Genomic DNA, 26,656 nt, shown 5'->3' on the forward strand with positions numbered 1-26,656 from the left:
ATTTTTCCCACCTCCCAGTGATATATTCATCCTTGACCCCAACCGATCTCAGAAGTTGTAAACTACTTGGTATTTATTTCTAACTTCGAAATTCTAATGACAGAGATCACTTTTATTTTCAAGTCTGTCAAAGTTCCTTCCATCTTCTTCCCAACTGATGAATATGCTGCCACTGCTGCCTGTGTATGAAATGTGTCTGCTATTACGTATCTGCATCAAGTCTTATTCTCTTTCCGTAGACGATATCACCTAAGCCACTAGCTGAAGTTCGCGCTGCTCACCAACTACCTTAGAGGTTACAGTTCAGATGCGTTGGCCAGTCAGAAAGAAGCGAGACTGAAACTTGAATGATATCGGGTGCATATATCTACCGTCGCCTCCTAAAAATAAGGCTGCAGTGGTCATTTTACTGTTTGCGAGCTGGTCTCCAACTTCTCCGCCACTTCCTAGAACGTGGTAGACAGAGAGAACTAAAAGTTTCGTCCTCTTCAAGTCTTAAAACGAGACAGTGATTTCTCAGACTCTGCGCATTTGGTACGTCACACGTAAAGGAACTATTAAATTGGAGTTACATTTTCTTCTGAATTCGATTCGTTAAATGAACTCCTAAGATTGCTGTCAAGTGTTGTTGATTTCACACTCCTTGGCCCATCGGTTGTATTTTTTTCAATGATATGAAACATGACAAAACAAAAATTATTCACTTTTCAAGGTAAAGTAAATGTATTTTTACTTGACATTGTACATCAAAGATTTTCCATATGTGCAGCCCTGTACATCCTCGCAAGGCACAGGTAGTGCCTTCCAGATTCGTATGCAGATGTCCTGACGTCATTACCATATTGCTTCACACTTAATGAAAAAGACAGGGAGGATTCATATGCTCAGATGGCAACAGTAACAGATCAACACGCATAATCTAGCCTAGAACAGTTTGATTTGGTGTCGAGTCACTAATTAGGAATGAAATACACGTACGATCCTGGTAAATGACGTACATAAAGCACCTCTTTACGTAAAACGAACTAATCTGAGAAAGGTAGATTTAGCAAGTGTTACTGCAATAGGTTGTTGTCCAAAATTCCAACACGAGGATGTCGGGTGGTTTGCGCTCTGTGTTTGGTTGGAAAACTTACGATATGAATCCTTCTTCGAGCGGTACCGTGGATGGAAAACCTTCTCCAAGCCGTACCGTTGATGGAAAACCTCCTCCGAGCCGTACCGTTGATGGAAGCCCTTCTACGAGCCGTACCGTTGATGGAAAACGTCCTCCGAGCCGTACCGTTGATGAAAAACCTTCTCCGAGATGTACCATTGGTGAATAAAACTACATTTGTGTGTGTGGTGTCTCTGCTTTCGATAAATATGCTACGGTGCTTATTTTAACTTGCTTCAATTAATCCATTTAAGATTATTTTACCAGTTTAAAGTAGTGCGTCTCTTAATTAACATTTTGTTGGATGAGTCACTTCAGATAAATGTCCCTTTCGTATATTTTTTTTTCTTTGTTACCGTTTCAAAGGTAAGTTTTTAGTGCCCAAAAACTAACAGTCTACTTACAGTGTTTGTCAATACTAATTTCCATTTGACCAGTGGCTTTCCAATTAATTTTTTGTTAAGTTTCCTCCATTAGACTTGAAGCTTACCCTCTGTGTATGTCACTAATCTTTCTGCCATTGAAGAACTAAACGCAGGGTTTTCACATAACAGCATTCCTTTGCAGCCGTAAACTAAGCACTTTTGTTGCATACAAGTTGTCCACACGACTTTCATCGTATGGGAATTGTTTGGTTTCCTGAACTGAAGCGTTTATGCGACTATCAGTGCACGAGTTTGTCCGACTGTGAAGTGGAAGTACATGACATAAAACATATGAGAGATTCTCTGATTTTTCACTCTAGTAATGGAAGTAACTTCATATCTTGTGATCGGAAATAGATTAATAAAAAACGTGCAATGTTTTAAAAATTCATAGAAGACTGCGCACTTCACGTGAACCTTCAGCTAGGTACTGACAGCATATAACGGCTTTTTTTTTTTTTTTTTTTTTTTTTTTTTTTTCTTTTTAAGAAACTAGTTTTTCAAATAATAGCACATTTACACAGAGACGATTCGTATCTTTAGTTTGGTAATATTGTAGTCATCAACTGCTCCTCAGTTTCGTTGCGGAGTGTGCTCAAAGCTTATTTCCTGCCATCCAGTCTTGTGAGACGCCAAGATGATGATATGCTGATATTTGGTAACCTCCTGTTCGTATGGAAGTTGGGAAGCTCTGCGCTTGACCCTTTCTACACTTAGCTATTTGTAAAGTTTGTTCTTCACAATAGAAGTCTCAGTTTAAAGCAAAGCAAAGGACAACTGGATATATTAAAACTACAAACGAAAATAAAAATGCATAAAAACGACCATACATAAAATCACAGACGGATGATTGCTTGTATGGTGTTTTTACGTTGCACGGAACCAGTGGTTATTCAGCAACGGGACCAACAGCTTTACGTGACTTCCGAACCACGTCGAGAGTGAACTTCTATCACCAGAAATACACATCTCACACACCTAAATGGAATCCCCGAGAATCGAAATCGCCGCCACCGAGGTGGTACGCCAACACCATACCGACTACGCCACTGAGGCGCTGGATGAGAAAATTGTCATAAGTTCTCCGAGGGCGAAATGACTCTTTTGATATTTCGTAACAGTGCCGGGGAGATATACCACGACACATAAGTAATCATTCGGAATCCCAGATTCTTCCTCTGATGCAAGAAACTGGGACAACCATTTGGACACCCTCCAAAAAGTGCCCCAGGGTTTGTCTCAGAAGTATTCAGGAGCCGTTTTAGCTATGTGTGGCCCGTCTCCTTTACCTCATTACCGAAGCTGAAATCATTTCGTCCAGAATCGCCAATGTTGTTTTTGCCGCTGAAGGCGCCAGTCAACAAGCTATGATTATGCCTCACGAATAAATACTTAATGAATGTCATCTTTTTTTATTTATTATTCTTCACACCATCTGAGGAGTATCAAGGTTATTTTTTTATGGGAAGGAGGTGACCTTCTTATAAAAAGATAGACAACGTTTGTGATGATCTGTGGAGTATGGAAAAGGATAAAGAGAGAAAGGGCTTCGAAGAAATTACATTTTTCACGTGCGAGTTGTTTTCTCTCTCTTACTTTGACATCAAATTTGACCAGTTTTGTAGTGTATCTCATTTTATGTGGCCGTGCGCGCGCAACGCACACAGACACACACATGCGCAAACACACACACATACACACACACAACCGCACACACACACACACACACATATATATATATATATATATATATATATATATATATATATATATCTGCATTAATCTACAAACATCCTTTAATATCTAATTTGCTCAACCTTGAAATTAATGTATCTTCATATAGGTATGTTCACCGATGGGGAATTTTTTTGAGTTGATAAGAAATTCGTCGGCTCATGGCTCGAACGACAGAAACAAGAATTCAGGATGTACAGCGACGCGCTTACCCACAAGGCTATCACGAGAGGTATAAGTTAAAGCCGCCTCTCAACTACAAATCCCTGTTGCGGTAAGGTATTCGCTGTTAGAGTCGGCATCAACTCACCTCGGCCTTGATAGCTTTGTAGTGCATTTGTCGCACGCAGTCATATTATGAATTTTATCACAGTTGTACCTCAATGCTTGTATATGAATCACGGTTATGTGATAAAATTTATTATAAATATATATATATATATATATATATATATATATATATATATATATAGATAGATAAATATATATACCGTACATATATATATATTATTAATAATCTATCTATATATATATATATATATATATATATATATGTATATATACATACACACACACACACACACACACATATATATATATATATATATATATATATATATATGTGTGTGTGTGTGTGTGTGTGTGTGTGTGTGTGTGTGTGTGCGCGTGTGTGTATGCACACCTTGGGAATAAACTGCACCCAAAGGAAAATGATAATTGATAAGTATATATTTACACCGGCCAGGATTCGAACCTGGGGTTTTGGTTGACGACGATAAACAGTTAATTTAGACCATCTAATTAGCAAATGTGAATCCTGGACGGAGCAGACGCAAATACCAATTATTATAATCGCCCTTGTATGAAAGTTATTTTCAGGATATAGTGAATACGATATTGAACGAAATTTGTGGCTTAATACTACTAAAAATAGGATACACTCACGAGTGCGTAGGGAACATCACATATATATGTATGAATGAATACATGTATGTATTTCTGGGGTCCTTGAATCTGTCTTAGAAGGGCCTCAACAAAACCAACGAAGCATGGGGATAAATGCCTTCATATGCAAATTACCGATGTATGTGCAAGCAGGTAAATAAGACCTTGAAGGTAAATGTCACCAGTTCAGCAGGATATCATAATTGGGATGGCTATAGGGTACTGTTAGAACCTTCTCTCTTAATAATGTTCTTCCTCCTCCTCCTCCGTGAACGATTCAAGCTGGTTGTACTTCACTGTTAAATGTTTTCTTTTACAACCCGAGTCGTTTTAATTTACTTCTTATTATTCAAACTGGAGTGAAAACTTGTCTATTGATTTTCAGTTTAACATGGGGTTATTTTTTATTTTTTCCATAACCTACTATTCCGTTTTAATTCATTTTATTCAGTTGTTAAATTTTGTCTTGGTATATATTAAAAAAATTGAAAATCTGGACAGGGAGGTGTAATTCTTCGCGAGATATTTATAATTGGTGTTATTATATAAAACCGAAATTGAAAAAAATATATCTTATTAAAATGTACACAATTTATTAATTTATTTTTTCACATACTTATCTTATTCAGTATCATGTCTTGAATTTTTCATATACATCCAGAGTCATTAGCTATTGCTCTTGTTGTTAAAGTAGTTCTTTATATTTAGAAATAATGCGGTACGAGATGTCTGCTGCATTTGGGTTACAGATTAGATTTAAAAAAGTTGTCTAGTATCTTGAACTTTGCAGTTGACCAAAATACCTGTTAGTCCGTAAAGGTTACGGGTCTTTGGGTACCTCCCTCTCTCTCTCTCTCTCTCATAATATATAACATTGTCTTCGAAATCCATTCCTTGTTTGTCTTATTATAAATACCATCTATGCTTTGTATTTCAATTTCTCCCTTCTTATTGACACGAAAAGTTGATTCGCAGTACCAAGGGAGAAAATGAAATGCAAAACATAGATGATATTTATAATAAGACAAATAAAGAAGGGATTTCGAAGACAATGTTATATGTTATGAGGGAGAGGCTCCCAAAGGTGTTAACTTGTACATTGTTAGTTTAAACGCATTCTTTCTCACTTCTGTCTCTGTAAAGCTACTTACTAGCAACTTTTGGCATGCGATTTTTTTCCTTTAAGCCAGGATTCCACTTGTTGGAGTTGGACCAGTTTTATCCTTTATCGCCTGATGTGGGCTCATCATCAACTCTAGCAAAGGGTTATGCAGTACGTTGGCACTGCAAAAAGAGGCCCCTATTTTCGGGGTTGTCGTGTACCTTAAACGGACAGGGGAGAAAGTTTGCTAAGGGGTTATTTCTTTTCTCTCTCTCTCTCTCTCTCTCTCTCTCTCTCTCTCTCTCTCTCTCTCTCTGAGAAATGTTATTTATTGTGAAGTGACACGATATCGTTGATCTATGTTTATCTTATTAGGCCATTGTTCCACCTAACCAAAAATGATTAGCGAATTATGGTTTCTACCCAAATATTCTTTTTTTGGGGGGATGGGGCGAGGGGACAACTACTTAAGTGAAATGTTCCTTTTTCGGGAATACCACAGGATGGGTGCATTAATTTGCAGACAATGATCTTCAGTCGGAATGGAACGACTTTACTTATCAAAAATATTCTTGATTTTAAAACTGTGATAAAGTCTTGTTCTATGCCGTGAAGTATTACGCAGTATTAATTAATTGTAGTTATAGTGTGTTAAAAATACACCTTAAAAGAAATTACCAGTAGAATACACAAATGAAATCTGGATTCTCGGTCCCTTAGAATTACAGTGTACATTTTCTTAGCCATTATACTTGGTGAAATATTCTTAGATGCATATGACTATCTTGCTATCAAGCGGTCTCACTCCCACTTCGCTACTGAAAGGTCCCACGTTCGGTTGTGGTACCAGAAAACCCCATGGTACCTCTGCTGATCTTACCTGCGGGAGAAGGGCATAGATAGAAAGAAAGATCAATGTTCAATCGCAATACTTATCATCTTACGATGTAAAAAAAAAAAAAAAAAAAAAAAAGGACCACCGATGATCATAATGGTAAAATCATAGCTATGGAAGATCAGTCATTCAAAGCTCAAGTAATTTAAAAACATATCTTTCTTCCCCATTTCCTCGGCCACTGCTGACGAAGACATTCGCATCGGAACGTGTTTTGAGTTTTTGGAGTGTTATGTTGAATTAGTTTCCTTTTCCCATTCGAATCGAATGGGGAATAACGGCTTCAGATTGTAAAATAAAGATTTTATAATTAATGGTAGAAAGGCGTGCATGGAAATACGTTATAATTTCAGAAATATAGAGTTAAAGGTGACAGTACTTAGCACTGTAAACTTAATTTTGCTTTGGAACACAATGGTTGTATGAAGTGCTTCCTCTATACACCTGGGTGATCTTGATCCCTACCGACGTACATTTCGGAGATGAATGTGTGGTACTGCACGTCCTGAATCCACACCAACGACGCACACAAAATACATTATGAGGAGTGACGACGTATTACACATCCTCTTCCTCGTTCGGCATTCCCCGTCCTAGACTTATTTTCTCCTTATGAGAAATGCTAATTTCAATTTCTTCTTTCACCAAACCCTTCCATCTGGTCTAATCTTTTCCTGGATTATTGCTTGAAAGTGCAGATACATCAGTTACGTTGCAGCTTTCGTCTTCCAGTCTCAGGGCACTAGATTGGACGATACATTTCACTCAAAAGTTCTTGTACAGAAAATGATATCTCAGAATATTGCGTAGAGCCAAAGTTTAACATCATCCGTAGATATTCCTCAGAGCCGAAGTTTAATATCATCCGTAGATGTTCCTCAGAGCCAAAGTTTAACATCATCCGTAGATATTCCTCAGAGCCAAAGTTTAACATCATCCGTAGATATTCCTCAGAGCCAAAGTTCAACATCATCCGTAGATATTCCTCAGAGCCAAAGTTTAACGTCATCCGTAGATATACCTCAGAGCCAAAGTTTAACATCATCCGTAGATATTCCTCAGAGCCAAAGATTAACATCACTCGTAGATATTGGTCACAGACAAAGATTCATCACTCGTAGATATTCCTCAGAGCCAAAGATTGACATCACCCGTAGATATTCCTCAGAGCAGAGTATGGCATTATCTTCATACGTCGCCTCCAAAGAAATAACCCAAATCTATCTCTAAATTTCATTTAAGAGCCAAAGTAATGAATTTTGTTCAAAGTACAAACTTGGCATTACCCTCAAATCTACCGTTAGGTGAATTTGACTTCAAGTACCACTGACGAGTATGATTTCACACCAGGAGGTTAGCCATTGCGATGGCGCTTTCTTCAATCGCCTAATCTAACCGTGTGGTTCAGGCCTCTGCTAAACTGATCAAGTTTTTATTTCCGGTACTTCCCTTCAAGCAAGAGAATTTAACCCTTTTGATTTCACTAAACTCAACCTCACTCGTTACCTCAACTACTTCATAATTTGTACAAAGATCTTTAGACTTTGATTTGTACCAGCGAACAATCATTACGTGTCCACCATCGCTTTTTCTCGTGTGCCACTTAATAAATTCTCTATCTCTTGCACCAAAAGGTAGACGACGATCAGCTGTATTGTGATAAAAGGAAAACTGCTCTTGCAAGTTTGAAGACGCCGAATGAAACTTGTTCCTCTACAAAACCGCATGGATATTTACAGTGGACTTCCTTGGCAACAGGGAGAAATTCAATAAAATCATTAAGTTATCACTTTCAGTGTCCATAACATGGCCCTCCCTCATCTCTTAAACCGTCGTCATTCCACTTACATGTCAGTCATTAGCATTATGCCGACTCATAAAAAGACATAAATAAATGAAAAAAATGTAGGAAAATGTTTTCTAACTAATAACTATCACTGCACAGCAACATATCTTGCTGTCAATATATTTTCTGTGCTCTACTGTTGAAGATCCTCCTCCTGTCTAAGGTTCCTTAGAACACCAGGCCTGACGGCTTTGTATGTTCTTTCCGGATGAGCCCCATCGAAGCATATCCCGGGAGTTAATCCCTAAACTAAGCATTCGTTTATAGCCCTTGCCTCTTCCCGGGTGGATCCTACTGTCGCGTCTCGTCTAACTACTTTGGTGCACTCTTAGTTCTACTCGTATGTTTTTGAAGGGACTTTGAAGTATTCAGTTCAATGAGGGGGTTTTCGGTTAGGCAGTCACCCCCACCCCCGCCCCCCCCCGCCCCCCCGTCGCCTTGTGGAAATTATTCTCTCTCTCTCTCTCTCTCTCCCCGGTATGAGAGAATACTCGTATATTCACATTTGTCAGAAATAAGCTTAAAATTGAACGAAAAGCTAGTAAACTGCTGCTGAGTCCTTTGACAGAAAGGGAGAGTGAAATAAATAGCAGCTTCTAGAGAAGCCCTCACATGTTCACATCACGAGATTCCCATATTTTGGAGATTATTATTTATTCCTTGCTTATCCAGTTGCTCCATAGAAGGGAAGGTGCGACCCAAACTAATATTTCTGTTACCGAGAGTGATACCAAAATATTGGGTATCACGTGCTACGGCTATATTTAAAGGTCATATTACCCCCAAACGACATTCTAGTTTATTTTGATAAGTTTCATACTTTGATTTCTGTGGTTTGTGACTGAGATTTTGGCCGACAAGTTTGGAAAACCTTATGATGGAAAATTTTTGTTATGTTAGAAACGTTGCTCTACCTTTCCTCTGTTCATCTAATGCGACTGATTGCAAGTATGGGTTCGAATGTCGGTAAACTTAGGGTACCAAGTGTTTGACAGAATCCCTTCGTCATTGAGTAATTAATCATTCAATTTTAAAATATGCTTAAAAAATTGTTCAGTTTATCCGTTTTGAAAGAGACATGCAAAAAAAAAGGCTGGTGATGTCACTCAATGAAATTTTTGAATAATTCTCATTTAAAACTTTATTAGTGGAACTCTGTCGCTCTTGTAGCTTATGGCCAAATTACTATCCGATTAGGACCTTGCGTCACCATGACTTTACAAATCAATATTACATTGGCATTAACTTAAATGTTGCTGTCTGAGTTCACTTGAATCAAAATGAATAACGTAATAAACTATTGCAATTACGAACACTATCAATACTTTTAATTGCGAAAAGTAGCAGTGCTTCTGATTTGGATGTTATGCAGAAAAGTGATGCGTGATATTTATTCATTCATCTATTGTGTAAGCATTTGTTTATATATGAATATCCATAATGAATACAATTTGCTACTGACTGGACGGAGAGAAGGCAAGAGAGAGAGAGAGAGAGAGAGAGAGAGAGAGAGAGAGAGAGAGAGAGAGAGAGAGAGAGAGAGAGGTCTCTCTGCACGATGACACGTAGGCAGAACGGCTGTTGATTAATTTGTCTTGCAGAAATCATAGCTGGTGACTGCACAAGTATGTCATGTGCATTGGTAATCAGTCAGGTGAGACGTGGCTTTTGGGAGTTTTCTTAAGGCATTCTTGTTGTTCTGTATGCACTTTCTGAAGATATCAAGTTATATAAAGTCGCACGAGACATATAGTAGCCATATGCAAACAGAGTCCAGTGGTCATAATGACATTAAATCTGACCTTCGATCATTTTGAAAATGTTGGGAAATGTTAAATAAATGTTTTAAGAAACATTGTGTTCCTTAAAGAGATGGGGGTTGGGGGGGTTGGGGGGGGAAGAAGAAAACGATTTCTTTTCGTTAATGGCAGTGCTATCAGTCAAAATTTATCGTTAGCACTCTCAGTAACTGCATCAACAACAACAGTATCAAGCACCCATGCTGTTTTACCTTTCCCAAGATGAAGTACACTGAAATATTCCTGAGTAAATAATACAAAACCTTATAAATGCTATTCGGAGAAATTTTTTTTTTATAGTTCCATATTTTCCAAAATAGTCTAAGCCCTATTGATAATATAATCCCAGTTCTTTTTACATCTCTATTAAGATTATGAATGAAGGACAGAACCAATAAAATGGATAAAAGAATTGGGCTTCGGATAGGAGTTTCCTATGTGGCTATTTCGTCACCCCGCTGTATCACATATAGCAGCCGCCAGGAACTTGCAAGAACTGGCTAACAGGTTATGCATGAAACGCAGGCATTGGCAGACAATACTGGCTCATTATCTATTGCGAAATTTGGTCCTCAGCTCGTGATTTTTGGAGCACATAAGTAAACTGCTTGACAACTGCGTTACGTGTCTTGCTTCACTTTTTTTTTTCGAAACAGCTGACTGGAACATAGATACATTTAATATATATCTATATGTATACGCAAATCTTTTAGGGAGCCATGAAAATTGGGTCCATTATTCATTCTGACAATACTTTTATTATTATCATGTGTTATTGTGTGACCTGAATTATATTCTCCGATTCATACTATTAGTATTAGGAAACTACATATCAACGGGGAATAGATTACTCTCCAATCTTTACATTTGTATAACTATACACATACACACACTTATGTGTGTGTGTGAAAATAACTGAATCACGAAAGTTTGGAACGTGATAAAAGCATAAATAAAGGTATAAGCTACAAAGGAAAGTGAAACACTGAAGTAGCTACAAGATATTTTGTGTGTGTGTGTGTGTGTGTAATTATAATAGCCACAATGCCCTTCTTTACTTCTCGATTTTTTCGCTCTTTTGGGATACACTTGTCACTGCAAAGCCATTGGATTCAATTGCAAGAAATTGAAGCAATTATGATGTCCAGTAGCAGGAAACGAACCCGCATCCCATTATCACAACAGGGTCAGGTCAGCAACATGACCTCGTTGTGAGTTCGTTTCCCGCTACCGGACATCGTAATTGCTTCAAAATTCTTGCACTTGGATCCAAAGGGTTTGTAGTGACAAGCGCATCCAAAAATCTCAATGAATTCGAGAAGTTAAGAGAGCATTGTAGCTATTACAATTACATATGTATCTGATATACACTACATAAATATAATATATACATATATATATATATATATATATATATATATATATATATATATATATAATATATATATATATAACACACACACCACACAACACACCACAACACATATATATATCTATATATATCGATTATTTATATATTATATATATAATATAAACACAACACATAAATAAGATAATATACACACACACACACACAACACACAACCCAACATCTATATATATATATATATATATATATATATATATATAATATATATATATATATATATATCACAGTGAAGAAAAGCGTGACTTTAGATTTCCATAAGGAAGAGGATGCGTGAATCAAGTGTTTTTATGAAACAGTTAAGTTAGAAGTTTGAAAGTAAAAATAAAGCGCTTTATGTGGCAGAAATGAACCTAGTCGATGCTTATGATAGAACTGATAGAGCCAATGTGTTAGTCACTGAAGATGTATGCTGTTTAGAGGGTAAGCTGTTAAGAGTAAATGGAAAAAGTGGAGCATTGTTTAGAGCTTGTAGGTTCGGATAGTGACTAGTTTCTTGTAATAATAAGGCTGACATCAGGGTGTACCATATCTCCATTGTTGTTTAATGTCTTTATGGATATAGTGATGTTTAGAAGTGAGGGAAAAGCCTGTGCAGATAAGTGGAAAGTTGTGACCTAAGTCGATTGCTCATACGTGAAGGGCGGAATAGCTATGTACCGATACTATAGTACTGATTGGGGACACTGACGAAAAACAGTAGGAATTTGGAGGTCTGAAAATGCATACAAAAAGATACAGTTTGGAGTAAAATTATCATGGGCAAGGCTACGAGGGTAAATGAAATCCACGAGGATGGAGTTTCTCTTTGACACTCAGAAAATCGAACTGAACCTGATACTTTTGGTTGGGCAGTATAAGGGAGGTTGAGGAATACGAAATTCTCACCTTTCTATGTCTTTGAGGTTTGATTTATCGTTTGGGAACGAGTGACGTCTGGATCTGGTCGCGGGACTATAATTGGCACAAAAAGGAAGCATATAACATACGGATACTAAAATTATCCAGGGACACACCGACTTTGTAGTACAAGTAGTGGCAGAAATGAATAAGTTATAGCAGTGGGTAATTCTTAATAGTAATGTAATCAATAACTAACGAGAGTGTGACGGTCAGGTTACTTTTGGTGAAATAATAATATTTTACAGACTTAATAACGCGGGTGTTTTAGGTTCATTTACAGATGATTTTAATGATAAAAGCTGCGCATGAAAGAAAGAATGAATTCAGCTGTGAGTAATGCCAGTCATAAATGACGAGGTTTTGAAACATTACAGTTTTACACGTATCATTTGTTGTCGTTTTGCGTGATGCCCATTTGCTTCCTCGTCACTGGCAAAATGTCAAGTAGGACTATTTTGGTTCAGCAGTGGGCCACATGAGAGCGTGAATACATAAGCATATTGGTTTGATTAATGTAATGATTTCTTGCACAGAAAGGAGAATTGCAAGTCAAGATTTCACACATTTTACCAGTGTTTATTGTTTTGCACAAAGGCAAATCTACACTGAAGGGTTATCATTTGTTGCCAGTCTATTTTCTTTTCAATGACGCAAATACATTACAAATAAAGTTCTTGGTTCGAATTCCAGAACCAAGTGAAATGACTAAATATATACTTCTATGAATATCAGAAACTTTAGGAAAACTGCCAATAAGACCTTGAAAATCAGACCGTACTCTGGGTTCTGTAAAGGAAAACGTCACTGATGATGTGAGAGGCTGGAAATCTACGTCACACGAACCAGAAAACCGGACTGGTTAGGTATGGCTCTCGGATAGATTTCCGGTGACGTCACGGCCCATATCTCCATACGAACTGGTGTTAACGAGTTGATACTGATATGAATATGTGCTCGTGATTCTGCACTATGGAGAAATGAAATTGTTTTTGTGCGGGAGACTGAGTATAGTAAAAAATTGTCTTTTTTTATTGATAATATTAATGTTAAATGATGGGTTTTGGACGTTTGTCATTCACATCGCGGGATGTTATGATTGAATGTGTTTTGGATCTAACCATCAACCTTTTATGAGTACTTACTGAATGTTAATTGTCCAATAACATTCTTATCTTTTAGGAACAATACCCGATGCATTATCATCTGGAAGCTGATTATGCCTATAGTTTTAGACACGTGCGGCACAGAATGGATATATTAAATATCTTACGCATTTGCCTCTTTTACTTTATTTATTTTCTTATTTGCTTAGGTTTCTCCTTCAGTCTTTCCTTCAAAAGTATACTTTATGTGAGTCTTCATTATTCAAACAGAAGTAAATTGAATCGTACTGACGCTGTCTCTTCCAAACACACACCCACATATATAATAGTCTTCATAGTCTAGTGATTACCTTGTTTACTATAGCGACTGAGTTTACAGCATTGCTACTGCTGTTGTTATTACCTTAAATTTGGAGAAATTACAACAATCTTTTATCAAATCTGTTATGCACACAAAACTTATGATTACATAAGCATTTTCTTCTGACAATCCCGGATGCAACCCTTACAGGAAAACTGCAACAGCCGCTCCATACAGTTGCACAGGAGGCTCATCAGCAGGGGGTCGAATGCGTTCCGGCGCTTCCAAGATATAAAATCTCTCTCATCTAATACTTCTTTCAACCCATCCTTCTAGCCCAATCTAGGTCTTTATGTTCTTTTTCCTCCCAAACACTCCTGAATTTATACACTTCCCGCCACCCGATCATCGTCCATTTTCCCACATGACAGAATAATGTCGGAATACTCCGCTTTTCAACTATGCTCATCTTTTACCACCATCACACATATCGGCATTTTTCTCAACCCGTTAAACATCTCCATACCTTTCTTGGGTCACCTATTGTGTGACTCGCCTCGTATGTTGTCCTTCCTTTTTACTCGCAAATAATTAAGAGAATCAATATCTAAAATTCTCCCCTCCAAAGATAATAACATGCATTGCATCAGCTTCCTAGTTCAACACACACACACATATATATATACATACATACATACATATCTATATATATATATATTATATATATATTATACATATATGATAAATATACATACATACATAAATACATACATACATATATATATATATAGATATATATATATAACTTATTATATAATATATGTTTTCCCAATATTAACGGCCCGACAGGATGTATTCTATTGTTCAAGAGACGGTCTATTATGCCCGACTCACATATTGGTAACTCAAGACCGAGAATGTCGTAAAGCCCGAAAATTTGCTCAGTGCGACGCCATTATGACCGAGTCGCTAACAATTGCCATGAATCGTAACCACGTCGCCGAGTTTGGCGACTGTGCCAAGTGATGGCGGATGAACAATACATAATGCAGTCGAGTCCCAACAACCAACAACTGACGGAATGGCGCCGCCATTTGTCGTCATTGGGTTGCGCGAATCATAACTTTCAATTGCGAAAATCGCCCCGATTTAAAACATCCACCATCACTTGGTGCACGTCGCCACATAGCGATATGTTTGTAAAATTTCATTGTGATGCCGTCCTAATTTGGCAGTTACGACATGCGTGGCCTTGAATCGCAAATGTGCGACGGAGCCGCTGACAATTTGTTTTTTGGACCCAAGTCCCCAGATCATGATAGTCTCATCCCATCCAGGTATATAGAACCTACCCAATGGGGGGTGGGGGGGGGGGGCGATAATTCCGACAACGCTAGCCATGTTTTGCACTTTCGATACTGCACTTTTGATATTTAATATAAATTTTAACAAATATGTATTCATGTTACAGCACCTGGGATCCTTCGGAAACGAAAAGAGCTTGTAAATTCCCTTATCACTCTCACTGCACCCAAATACACTACAATAAACCATTTTGAAGTCCACTATTGCAACAACGACATTTCTTACCGGAAATTTCGGCCGTTTACGGGAAAAACTTGCGAAAAAAAAAAAACTGACCATTTCTATTAAAAATATTCCTAGCGTGCAAATTAAGATAATCCATCATTAGATTATTTGATAATTTCTCAATATACGAGAGAGATAATGCTATTTCAACTCCACACGTTGCCATGGCAATGGCTTTGGCGTGCGTTAGAATGACGTCACACAGATGAGTCCCAATCTCACCGCTAGAGCGGTCATACCAGTTATATCTTTATCGCGGTGCTAATAGTCGGCAGCCAGTTTTGAGCTCTCGAGACTCATGATTATTATTCTATTTTCCTTTGTACAAGGCAAACTGGTAATCCTTCGTCTCAGTTTTAATAGGCCCTGGTCCTAAGGCTTCTCAAAAATGGCGTTAATTATTCCGCATTGCAGCAGTGGTAATAATTTTCAGGTGGATGACGCAACACAAGGTATCACACACATCTTTGGACTATGAAATTCTTTTCACAACGTTTTTTATAAAGACTTCATACGTTTTTCAACGACTTTTGAAGCTTGTGAACAAATGCAGCGAATCTACTAAAGGATTTCCTCAAGAGTAACTATAGTGTTGTCAGTAAACATTTCAATAAAATTCCTGCCATGTTTCTAACCTTTTCAGATTGGCTGTATTATACTGAATAACTAGAGCAATGATAGGAATACGATGCAGTTACAACTGCTTAAGCGATACGTTTCATATATTGTATATTTGAATTCATGTGATCCTTGTTTTTATTTGGGGAGCGGTATTTTGCATGGGATAAGTGTCACTTATAAATTAGTTTAGCTCCTTAAAATGTGATCAAAGATCCTTTGGGATAAAATGTACACTTGTTCAATTTTTAACATTTCGCATGGTGTCTCATCTACAGTTCGTCAAAAAACTACTTACACGTAATACTTGTCTTGCAAAGATATTTTGCATTGCCCACATTATCCTTCATATAAATACTATGACCTTTTCAAAGGAAATTTAGTCACTTGGTGTACGCGTCCATAATTATTTTTTTGAATAGTCTGAACTCCTAAGAAGGATACACCTACACCACGTATTTATATTCACAGAGTATAAGCTTGCTTGCGCCTCAGAAAAAGATATATATATATATATATATATATATATATATATATATATATATATATATATTATATATATATATATATAGGTGTGTATATCATATCATATTATATATATATATATATATATATATATATATATATATAGAGAGAGAGAGAGAGAGAGAGAGCGAGAGAGAGAGAGAGCGAGAGAGAGAGAGTTTTTCTAATATGTTTTAGACTTATGTTCTCTTCCTGTTGGTAAATCATTTAAACTCGACTATAACCAGGACAGTTGTATTTGCGACCGGGATAATATCATGGCATTAAATATTTAGAATTGGTAGAAGAATAGGACTAATTGCAAAAAAAAAAAATAAATAAAAAAAAAATCGCATGTATTTCAAAATGCACCCAAAAGTATAAATTCTGTGATCCACAATATTAATGGTTACTTACGCCTCAACATGAAAGCGTGGGGCTCGTACTCACTTAACTTCCACACAGTTCTATGCAGACATATTTCAATTGAGAAATTTCAGAAAGCAAGATTTCACACCACGGATTTGTGGTACTAAATTTCGCTATGTACCTGGTAATGATGTAGGTTGGTTACGACCTGAAGAGGTCTGTGAAAGCAACGACGGCGGTAAAGTGATTGCTGTCAAAGACTTGCATGCAATTTGGTTCCATACTTGGTAAGCTTCTTCAAAAACCACTCATAGAGTAGGCTATACACGTCACTGTTAGAGACTGCTTGACAAATCGCTTTACGTGAAATTTTTCATCTGTGAAGTTCTTTCTTTATCTATGTCTGTATATAAAAACTGCAACAATAAAGTACATCCCAAACAAAAACTTTCTAAGTATTTACATTTTATTTGACTCAACACTCGAGTACTTTTAGGGCCTATCTGTGACATCTCTTGAAATAGGGCCACAGTTAGGGCCTGAAAGTACTCGAGTTTTGAGTAAAATATGTAAATGTTTATAAGTAAACACGTTATACACAGTAATTTTGTGGGTTTCTTTTTCAACAAAGTACGTTTTCAGTACTACAGAGTACAATACATGACTATTGAATTGAATGCAAGTTAGGGTAAGCGGCCTACGATTTTTACGTTTAGGCGTAAATAAGCACAAACGTCGTGCATACCACAGTTTTTTTTTTTTTTTTTTTTTTTTTTTTTTTTTTTTTTAGGAAAGCAAGGAAAAGAATGGAAGAATAGACAAATAAGCGCCACACGCCTATATGTTTGTGTGTAAGTAACCATTAATAATGTGGATCACAGGAAGTTTTATTTAAAAATTTCTGGTGCATTTTGAAATAAAAGTGTGGCGTAAAAAATGTTTTTAATTAGTTTTATTCGTGATATTTGCAAGTGTTTGACAGTTGAATAAGTACTGTTTGCATCACCGAATGACTGAACCGATTACAGAGCTCCAGTCCTCGCTAGTTTGCACGGACGTTACGAGAGAGTACGAATCTGCGGTCCAACATTGCATATTTCACACATATGAAACCATAATCCCTTGGCTAGGTGTTACTGCATATCAAGGAACGATAAAATTGGAGTAGTATTAATTTTTGTTATATAATATTGCATTGTCACCGACTGTTAACATGTAAACCAAATTTGGGCGAAATCGGTTCGGTAAAGGGGGATAAAAAATCGGTTGCAAGCTTTGGCCCAAACAGACAAGACACACACAACCAGACAGACAGAGAAGTCAAGTGAAATAACAACGTGTAAAACAATGAGGTCACTCATATAATGTAATCAATAACTGTCTCGTTAGATACTGAATCTTATATCCTTAGCTTTATACATCTTGAGGTACAATAGCCTAATTTCTTTCGTAATATTGTTGTCAACATTACTGTTAGCATGGCGAAGATTTGATTTGTCCGATTAACTGACGTCGCAGAAACTATGGTCGTCAACGCAATACGCCAAAGGAGAAAAAAAATTCACTGTCGCAGTACCGACTATTCAAGACCACCTTTACGATAATCTTGAAAAAATAAATAAATGAATAAATAGAGGAAATAAAAGAAGTAAGCGTTCCATATTTCTTTTGAGGTACAATTAGCTGATCACGAGGCCGGGATGGCTGTGGGTCGGAGGTGGCAGGGAAGCAACTGGGGAGGAGTGTGGGGTTGCTGCTGAGGTGTCTATTATCCCCAGCGTGTTTTGAAGGCAGCTGTAAATAGTTAAACAGCAGGAAGCAAGAGTACGTCGACTTGATGCTATTAGTATGAAATGATTGCAAAATTGGATTTTTTTTTTTTTTTTTTTTTCTTTGACAGTATACTTATACTAGCAAAATATTACAATGCACTTTTTAATACTGCTCTGTGATTTGAATGAGAATGAAAAGGGGAGCTTTATACATTCCCGGCTGCTTTAACTACAAACTGAATCCATTCGTGACTGATCTCTCGTCATGGTTCATGAACAGCATGTAGTCACCATGGAGAAAAAACAATTTAACAGTAAATGGATACTGATGGAGAAAAAACAATTTAACAGTAAATGGATACTGTTGCTTGAACTTTCAAAACCCTTTAGAAAACACTAACCCGGGAGAGGTGCTTTACTATTAACACTTTAAATTGAGGTATTTTTATAAGGGATAGTCAAATTGCTTTGTCTAGCCTTCTGGATTAACATAAAAGTTGTTCATTGCTTTATTTCTTAATCTTAGTGACAAACATTATCCATATCAGAGGCAGAGGCCAAGGCCTGTGTCAATCAAAGAGCAGTTTCGTGTGGTGACTTGGGGCTGGGAATGAAAGAAACTCTGGACTTTGTGTTTTGTAAATGTCTTGTAATACAGTTATTTAAAATATTCACTTTGGCTCTGTTTTTAGTATGTTTCTAAATCCACTAGTTGCATTTAGCTGAAACTACCAAGCTGCTTGGTTATGAAATGGACTTAAGAATAAAATATTTTATGGTTTTTTATATAGCTTTTTAATGTCCAATGGGCGAGACGTTTGTGGCATATATATACACATATATATGTAGACATATACATAGACATAGACATACACACACACACATACACACACATACATACATACATCTATCTATATATATTATATATATATATAAATCTCGGACCTAGGTGAAATACATGCAATGGTTCATACACTTGCAGTAAACGTCTCGCCCGTTCGACAATAAACGACTTGACGACAGCAGTCCCTGTTCAAATTACATTTGTCCTTGCCAAAGACTAATTTTATTAAAATTTAATTCCTTCTGGAGAGCAACACGCTGCAAGAAAATGGCATCTTTAAGAATTTCTAAACATCAGCAGCGGGGTCACTTCAAGATGCAGCCAATGCAATGCATTTATACCCAGCGCTGCATTTACAGACCTTTGGGAGTGCATACATTTTTTGACATCTCTGGCAGTATAAATGCAAACAAAATCATAAAAAACCCTGTATAAATAAGATTAAAAATTTCGAAATAAAAATTCCCATTTTTTAAGCATACTTTTTTTAACAAGTCTGAGTGGTTTATACCCAGTATATCTTCCATGCAATGGGGACATTCCTTAAAGCATGGGATGAGAAACTGTACATTCCCCAAGTGTATACCCGAACTTTTGGCATGGAGAAGTTTGTCCTTGTATCTTAACCCATTTGAAAACATGTTATACACTGGATGTGTTTTTAATCAGCTCAAGTTTGCTAGACAGTAATTTATGTACTAATTATTGGCTTGTTTTTTAATGAGCGCGCTGGTCTGCTTATGCGGGTTTGATGAATACATCTTTAGTTAGCAACCGGCTTTCAATGACGACCAGCTACTTTGTAATGATGAATAATAATTATTGCTTACTACGTCAAGGCACTCTGGTAGCTTGTTAAACAATGATAAATTATCATGAATTAATGTGAGACACATAATAGTCAGGAAACGAAGGCCATTTAACGAGGAAAGAAATAATTTTTTTTTATGATTACCTCCTTGCAAGAGGTTCTCGGCCACAGCTACCAAATCTTAAGTTTGCTCTTAATAACGTGACGAAGATGATTCAAAGGTGTAAAAATCTAAAATCACCTTGCTTTCTCACCCGAAGGAGTAGTGTGTAAAAACAGGTAAAATGTCATTCCTGTGTGGTGATCAAAGCATGTAGGAAAGGTTACTCTTAGCAGTAAGTCACTTTTAACATAAATCACACGCACCATATACTGGTACACTCGGCAAGGAAAGTTAAGATACAGTTTTTTTAAATCTTCGGACATATATTGTTCAATAATGCCACACCTGGCAACTCTTCAGAGGGGGCGGAGCTTCAAAATCATAGCATTTGTTGCTTTCTAGATTTGCATCAACTTTACACCATAAAGATTCTGTTGAGGTCCTATAATCATTTATACTTGAATGTAGAAACAGGCTCTATATTATTCATTAATGTTGGTTTGGTAATGTCAGTTCGGGGTAGAATATCGATCATCCTTTTTTAAACCCTACTGTGAAACCTTATTTATAAGTAATGTTTGACACTAAACTGACGTAAAATCCATACGTAATTAAAGATGGATCTTAAACAGTGAGAGAAAGGGTTTTAAAATTTGGGCAGTACTTGTGGAAATCGTGAGGAACAATACAGTGAAGACTGAAATATTATGACGATAGAGAGAGAGAGAGAGCGCGCAAGCATAGGCCTAGCGATAGAGATACTTAATTCATTATATTTACTGAGAGAGATTAAGTGATAATATTTTTTCAAATGTTTCAAAAGTGGAGAGAGAGAGAGAGAGAGAGAGAGAGAGAGAGAGAGAGAGAGAGAGAACTCGCGCAAGCATAGGCCTATCTATAGAGATACTTAATTCATTATATTTACTTTGAGAGATTGAGTGATAATATTTTTTCAAATGTGTTTTAAAAGTGGAGAGAGAGAGAGAGAGAGAGAGAGAGAGAGAGAGAGAGAGGAGCAAAATCTGCTCATGTGAAAGTTTATGCCTCTTTATAACTACTTAATTTTATTATATTTTCTTTGAGAGAGAGAGAGAGAGAGAGAGAGAGAGAGAGAGAGAGAGAGAGAGAGAGAGAGTTGTTCTAATATATTTTAGACTTATGTTCTCTTCCTGTTGGTAAATCATTTAAACTCGACTGTAACCTGGACAGTTGTATTTGTGACCGGGATAATATCATGGCATTAAATATTTAGAATTGGTAGAAGAATAGGACTAATTGCAAAAAAAAAAAAAAATCAAAACATCGCATGTATTTCAAAATGCACCCAAAAGTATAAATTCTGTGATCCACAATATTAATGGTTACTTACGCCTCAACATGAAAGCGTGGGGCTCGTACTCACTTAACTTCCACACAGTTCTATGCAGACATATTTCAATTGATAAATTTCAGAAAGCAAGATTTCACACCACGGATTTGTGGTACTAAATTTTGCTATGTACCTAGTAATGATGTAGGTTGGTTAAGACCTGAAGAGGTCTGTGAAAGCAACGACGGCGGTAAAGTGATTGCTGTCAAAGACTTGCATGCAATTTGGTTCCATACTTGGTAAGCTTCTTCAAAAACCACTCATAGAGTAGGCTATACACGTCACTGTTAGAGACTGCTTGACAAATCGCTTTACGTGAAATTTTTCATCTGTGAAGTTCTTTCTTTATCTATGTCTGTATATAAAAACTGCAACAATAAAGTACGCCCAAAAAAAAAACTTTCTAAGTATTTACATTTTATTTTTACTCAACACTCGAGTACTTTTAGAGCTTATCTGTGACATCTCTTGAAATAGGGCCACAGTTAGGGCCTGAAAGTACTCGAGTGTTGAGTAAAATATGTAAATACTTACAAGTAAACACGTTATACACAGTAATTTTGTGGGTTTCTTTTTCAATAAAGTACGTTTTCAGTACTACAGAGTACAATACATGACTATAGAATTGAATGCAAGTTAGGGTAAGCGGCCTACGATTTTTACGTTTAGGCGTAAATAAGCACAACGTCGTTCATACCACAGGATTTTTTTAGTTTTTTTAAACATTTTTTTTTTTAGGAAAGCAAGGAAAAGAATGGAAGAATAGACAAATAAGCGCCACACGCCTATATGTTTGTGTGTAAGTAACCATTAATAATGTGGATCACAGAAAGTTTTATTTAAAAATTTCTGGTGCATTTTGAAATAAAAGTGTGGCGTAAAAAATGTTTTTAATTAGTTTTATTCGTGATATTTGCAAGTGTTTGACAGTTGAATAAGTACTGTTTGCATCACCGAATGACTGAACCGATTACAGAGCTCCAGTCCTCGCTAGTTTGCACGGACGTTACGAGAGAGTACGAATCTGCGGTCCAACATTGCATATTTCACACATATGAAACCATAATCCCTTGGCTAGGTGTTACTGCATATCAAGGAACGATAAAATTGGAGTAGTATTAATTTTTATTATATAATATTGCATTGTCACCGACTGTTAACATGTAAACCAAATTTGGGCGAAATCGGTTCGGTAAAGGGGGATAAAAAATCGGTTGCAAGCTTTGGCCCAAACAGACAAGACAGACAAACAACCAGACAGACAGAGAAGTCAAGTGAAATAACAACGTGTAAAACAATGAGGTCACTCATATAATGTAATCAATAACTGTCTCGTTAGATACTGAATCTTATATCCTTAGCTTTATACATCTTGAGGTACAATAGCCTAATTTCTTTCGTAATATTGTTGTACACATTACTGTTAGCATGGCGAAGATTTGATTTGTCCGATTAACTGACGTCGCAGAAACTATGGTCGTCAACGCAACACGCCAAAGGAGAAAAAAAAATTCACTGTCGCAGTACCGACTATTCAAGACCACCTTTACGATAATCTTGAAAAAATAAATAAATGAATAAATAGAGGAAATAAAAGAAGTAAGCGTTCCATATTTCTTTTGAGGTACAATTAGCTGATCACGAGGCCGGGATGGCTGTGGGTCGGAGGTGGCAGGGAAGCAACTGGGGAGGAGTGTGGGGTTGCTGCTGAGGTGTCTATTATCCCCAGCGTGTTTTGAAGGCAGCTGTAAATAGTTAAACAGCAGGAAGCAAGAGTACGTCGACTTGATGCTATTAGTATGAAATGATTGCAAAATTGGATTTTTTTTTTTTTTTTTTTTTTGACAGTATACTTATACTAGCAAAATATTACAATGCACTTTTTAATACTGCTCTGTGATTTGAATGAGAATGAAAAGGGGAGCTTTATATATTCCCGGCTGCTTTAACTACAAACTGAAGCCATTCGTGACTGATCTCTCGTCATGGTTCATGAACAGCATGTAGTCACCACGTGTCTCCCTATAATTATCTCGTTCATAGCATAACTTACCCCAGAAATCATTTACATGAGCTGTATGCTTTTATTTCCATATTATATTCTCTCGCTTTTCTGTAGTTTTCGGGAAAAATTACCAATCCAGATGAACTGGTCGGCAAAAAAGAGGGGCGGGGATTACAATATGCAATGAGAGCCTGTTCTAGCTAGAGTAAGAGACGTAGGGGTGAGGGGCTGTTTGGGGCGAGGGGTGGAGCTATAATCGGCTGACTGACCTAAGGCTTGTCCTTATAACATGACCAACTTGCCCCAGTGCTTCAGTTTGTTTACGGATAAGTTACAAGACGGAGAGGAATTTGGAGGAACAGAGCTGCTCTGGTACCTCCAACATTACCATTAGTAACAGCAGCAGCAGCAGCAGAGATAAAACTGCCAGCTACCATATCATCAGCAGGCAGACTCTTTTACTATTACTTCAACTTGAAAATAAAATAAGTGCCCAGGGAATCATCTGAAACTTCATCACCCATACACAAAAATGATGGATCCACACAACGAAACTGAAAAGGAAAACAAAAACAACAATGACGAGGACAATGAACAACAGCCACAACCAGTCGATTTTCCACTGGGTAAATGTCTTATAAGTGTTCTTGTTCCTTATTTAAATTTTTTTACAGTATTACGAAGTGGGGTGTTGTCTTCTGCCTTCGGTTACCGGACGTGGATTTACTTGGTGATGTGAAATGAGGCCTTTGGGATATTTTAGTTTCGCTGATTTAATTACTGATGGAGAAAAAACAATTTAACAGTAAATGGATACTGTTGCTTGAACTTTCAAAACCCTTTAGAAAACACTAACCCGGGAGAGGTGCTTTACTATTAACACTTTAAATTGAGGTATTTTTATAAGGGATAGTCAAATTGCTTTGTCTAGCCTTCTGGATTAACATAAAAGTTCTTCATTGCTTTATTTCTTAATCTTAGTGACAAACATTATCCATATCAGAGGCAGAGGCCAAGGCCTGTGTCAATCAAAGAGCAGTTTCGTGTGGTGACTTGGGGCTGGGAATGAAAGAAACTCTGGACTTTGTGTTTTGTAAATGTCTTGTAATACAGTTATTTAAAATATTCACTTTGGCTCTGTTTTTAGTATGTTTCTAAATCCACTAGTTGCATTTAGCTGAAACTACCAAGCTCTGCTTGGGTTATGAAATGGACTTAAGAATAAAATATTTTATGGTTTTTTATATAGCTTTTTAATGTCCAATGGGCGAGACGTTTGTGGCATATATATACACATATATATGTAGACATATACATAGACATAGACATACACACACACACACACACACACACACACACACACATATATATATATATATATATATATATATATATATATATATATATATATATATAAATCTCGGACCTAGGTGAAATACATGCAATGGTTCATACACTTGCAGTAAACGTCTCGCCCGTTCGACAATAAACGACTTGACGACAGCAGTCCCTGTTCAAATTACATTTGTCCTTGCCAAAGACTGATTTTATTAAAATTTAATTCATTCTGGAGAGCAACACGCTGCAAGAAAATGGCATCTTTAAGAATTTCTAAACATCAGCAGCGGGGTCACTTCAAGATGCAGCCAATGCAATGCATTTATACCCAGCGCTGCATTTACAGACCTTTGGGAGTGCATACATTTTTTGACATCTCTGGCAGTATAAATACAAACAAAATCATAAAAAACCCTGTATAAATAAGATTAAAAATTTCGAAATAAAAATTCCATTTTTAAGCATACTTTTTTTAACAGTCTGAGTGGTTTATACCCAGTATATCTTCCATGCAATGGGGACATTCCTTAAAGCATGGGATGAGAAACTGTACATTCCCCAAGTGTATACCCGAACTTTTGGCATGGAGAAGTTTGTCCTTGTATCTTAACCCATTTGAAAACATGTTATACACTGGATGTGTTTTTAATCAGCTCAAGTTTGCTAGACAGTAATTTATGTACTAATTATTGGCTTGTTTTTAATGAGCGCGCTGGTCTGCTTATGCGGGTTTGATGAATACATCTTTAGTTAGCAACCGGCTTTCAATGACGACCAGCTACTTTGTAATGATGAATAATAATTATTGCTTACTACGTCAAGGCACTCTGGTAGCTTGTTAAACAATGATAAATTATCATGAATTAATGTGAGACACATAATAGTCAGGAGACGAAGGCCATTTAACGAGGAAAGAAACAATTTTTTTTTATGATTACCTCTGAAGAGGTTCTCGGCCACAGCTACCAAATCTTAAGTTTGCTCTTAATAACGTGACGAAGATGATTCAAAGGTGTAAAAATCTAAAATCACCTTGCTTTCTCACCCGAAGGAGTAGTGTGTAAAAACAGGTAAAATGTCATTCCTGTGTGGTGATCAAAGCATGTAGGAAAGGTTACTCTTAGCAGTAAGTCACTTTTAACATAAATCACACGCACCATATACTGGTACACTCGGCAAGGAAAGTTAAGATACAGTTTTTTTAAATCTTCGGACATATATTGTTCAATAATGCCACACCTGGCAACTCTTCAGAGGGGGCGGAGCTTCAAAATCATAGCATTTGTTGCTTTCTAGATTTGCATCAACTTTACACCATAAAGATTCTGTTGAGGTCCTATAATCATTTATACTTGAATGTAGAAACAGGCTCTATATTATTCATTAATGTTGGTTTGGTAATGTCAGTTCGGGGTAGAATATCGATCATCCTTTTTTAAACCCTACTGTGAAACCTTATTTATAAGTAATGTTTGACACTAAACTGACGTAAAATCCATACGTAATTAAAGATGGATCTTAAACAGTGAGAGAAAGGGTTTTAAAATTTGGGCAGTACTTGTGGAAATCGTGAGGAACAATACAGTGAAGACTGAAATATTATGACGATAGAGAGAGAGAGAGAGCGCGCAAGCATAGGCCTAGCGATAGAGATACTTAATTCATTATATTTACTGAGAGAGATTAAGTGATAATATT

The 26,656-nt window shown here is 36.8% G+C and overlaps 1 protein-coding gene across 2 annotated transcripts in view; it reads left to right on the forward strand.

Annotated features, from left to right (window-relative positions):
• Window positions 1-1,022: 1,022 nt before the first annotated feature.
• LOC135209247 (anion exchange protein 3-like) overlaps window positions 1,023-26,656 on the forward strand; it is a 40,481-nt gene continuing 14,847 nt past the window's right edge. The window contains exon 1 of one of the 2 annotated variants that reach the window (XM_064241953.1): window positions 1,023-1,317. In XM_064241953.1, the coding sequence (XP_064098023.1) occupies window positions 1,095-1,317 (223 nt within the window). In that variant the 5' untranslated portion in view covers window positions 1,023-1,094. Of the gene's footprint in view, window positions 1,318-23,920; window positions 24,247-26,656 lie in introns of those variants that run through there. The other variant, XM_064241954.1, reaches the window with a different exon arrangement.

This window comes from Macrobrachium nipponense, chromosome 37 (assembly GCF_015104395.2).
Source record: "Macrobrachium nipponense isolate FS-2020 chromosome 37, ASM1510439v2, whole genome shotgun sequence".
Classification (NCBI taxonomy): Eukaryota; Metazoa; Arthropoda; class Malacostraca; order Decapoda; family Palaemonidae; genus Macrobrachium; species Macrobrachium nipponense.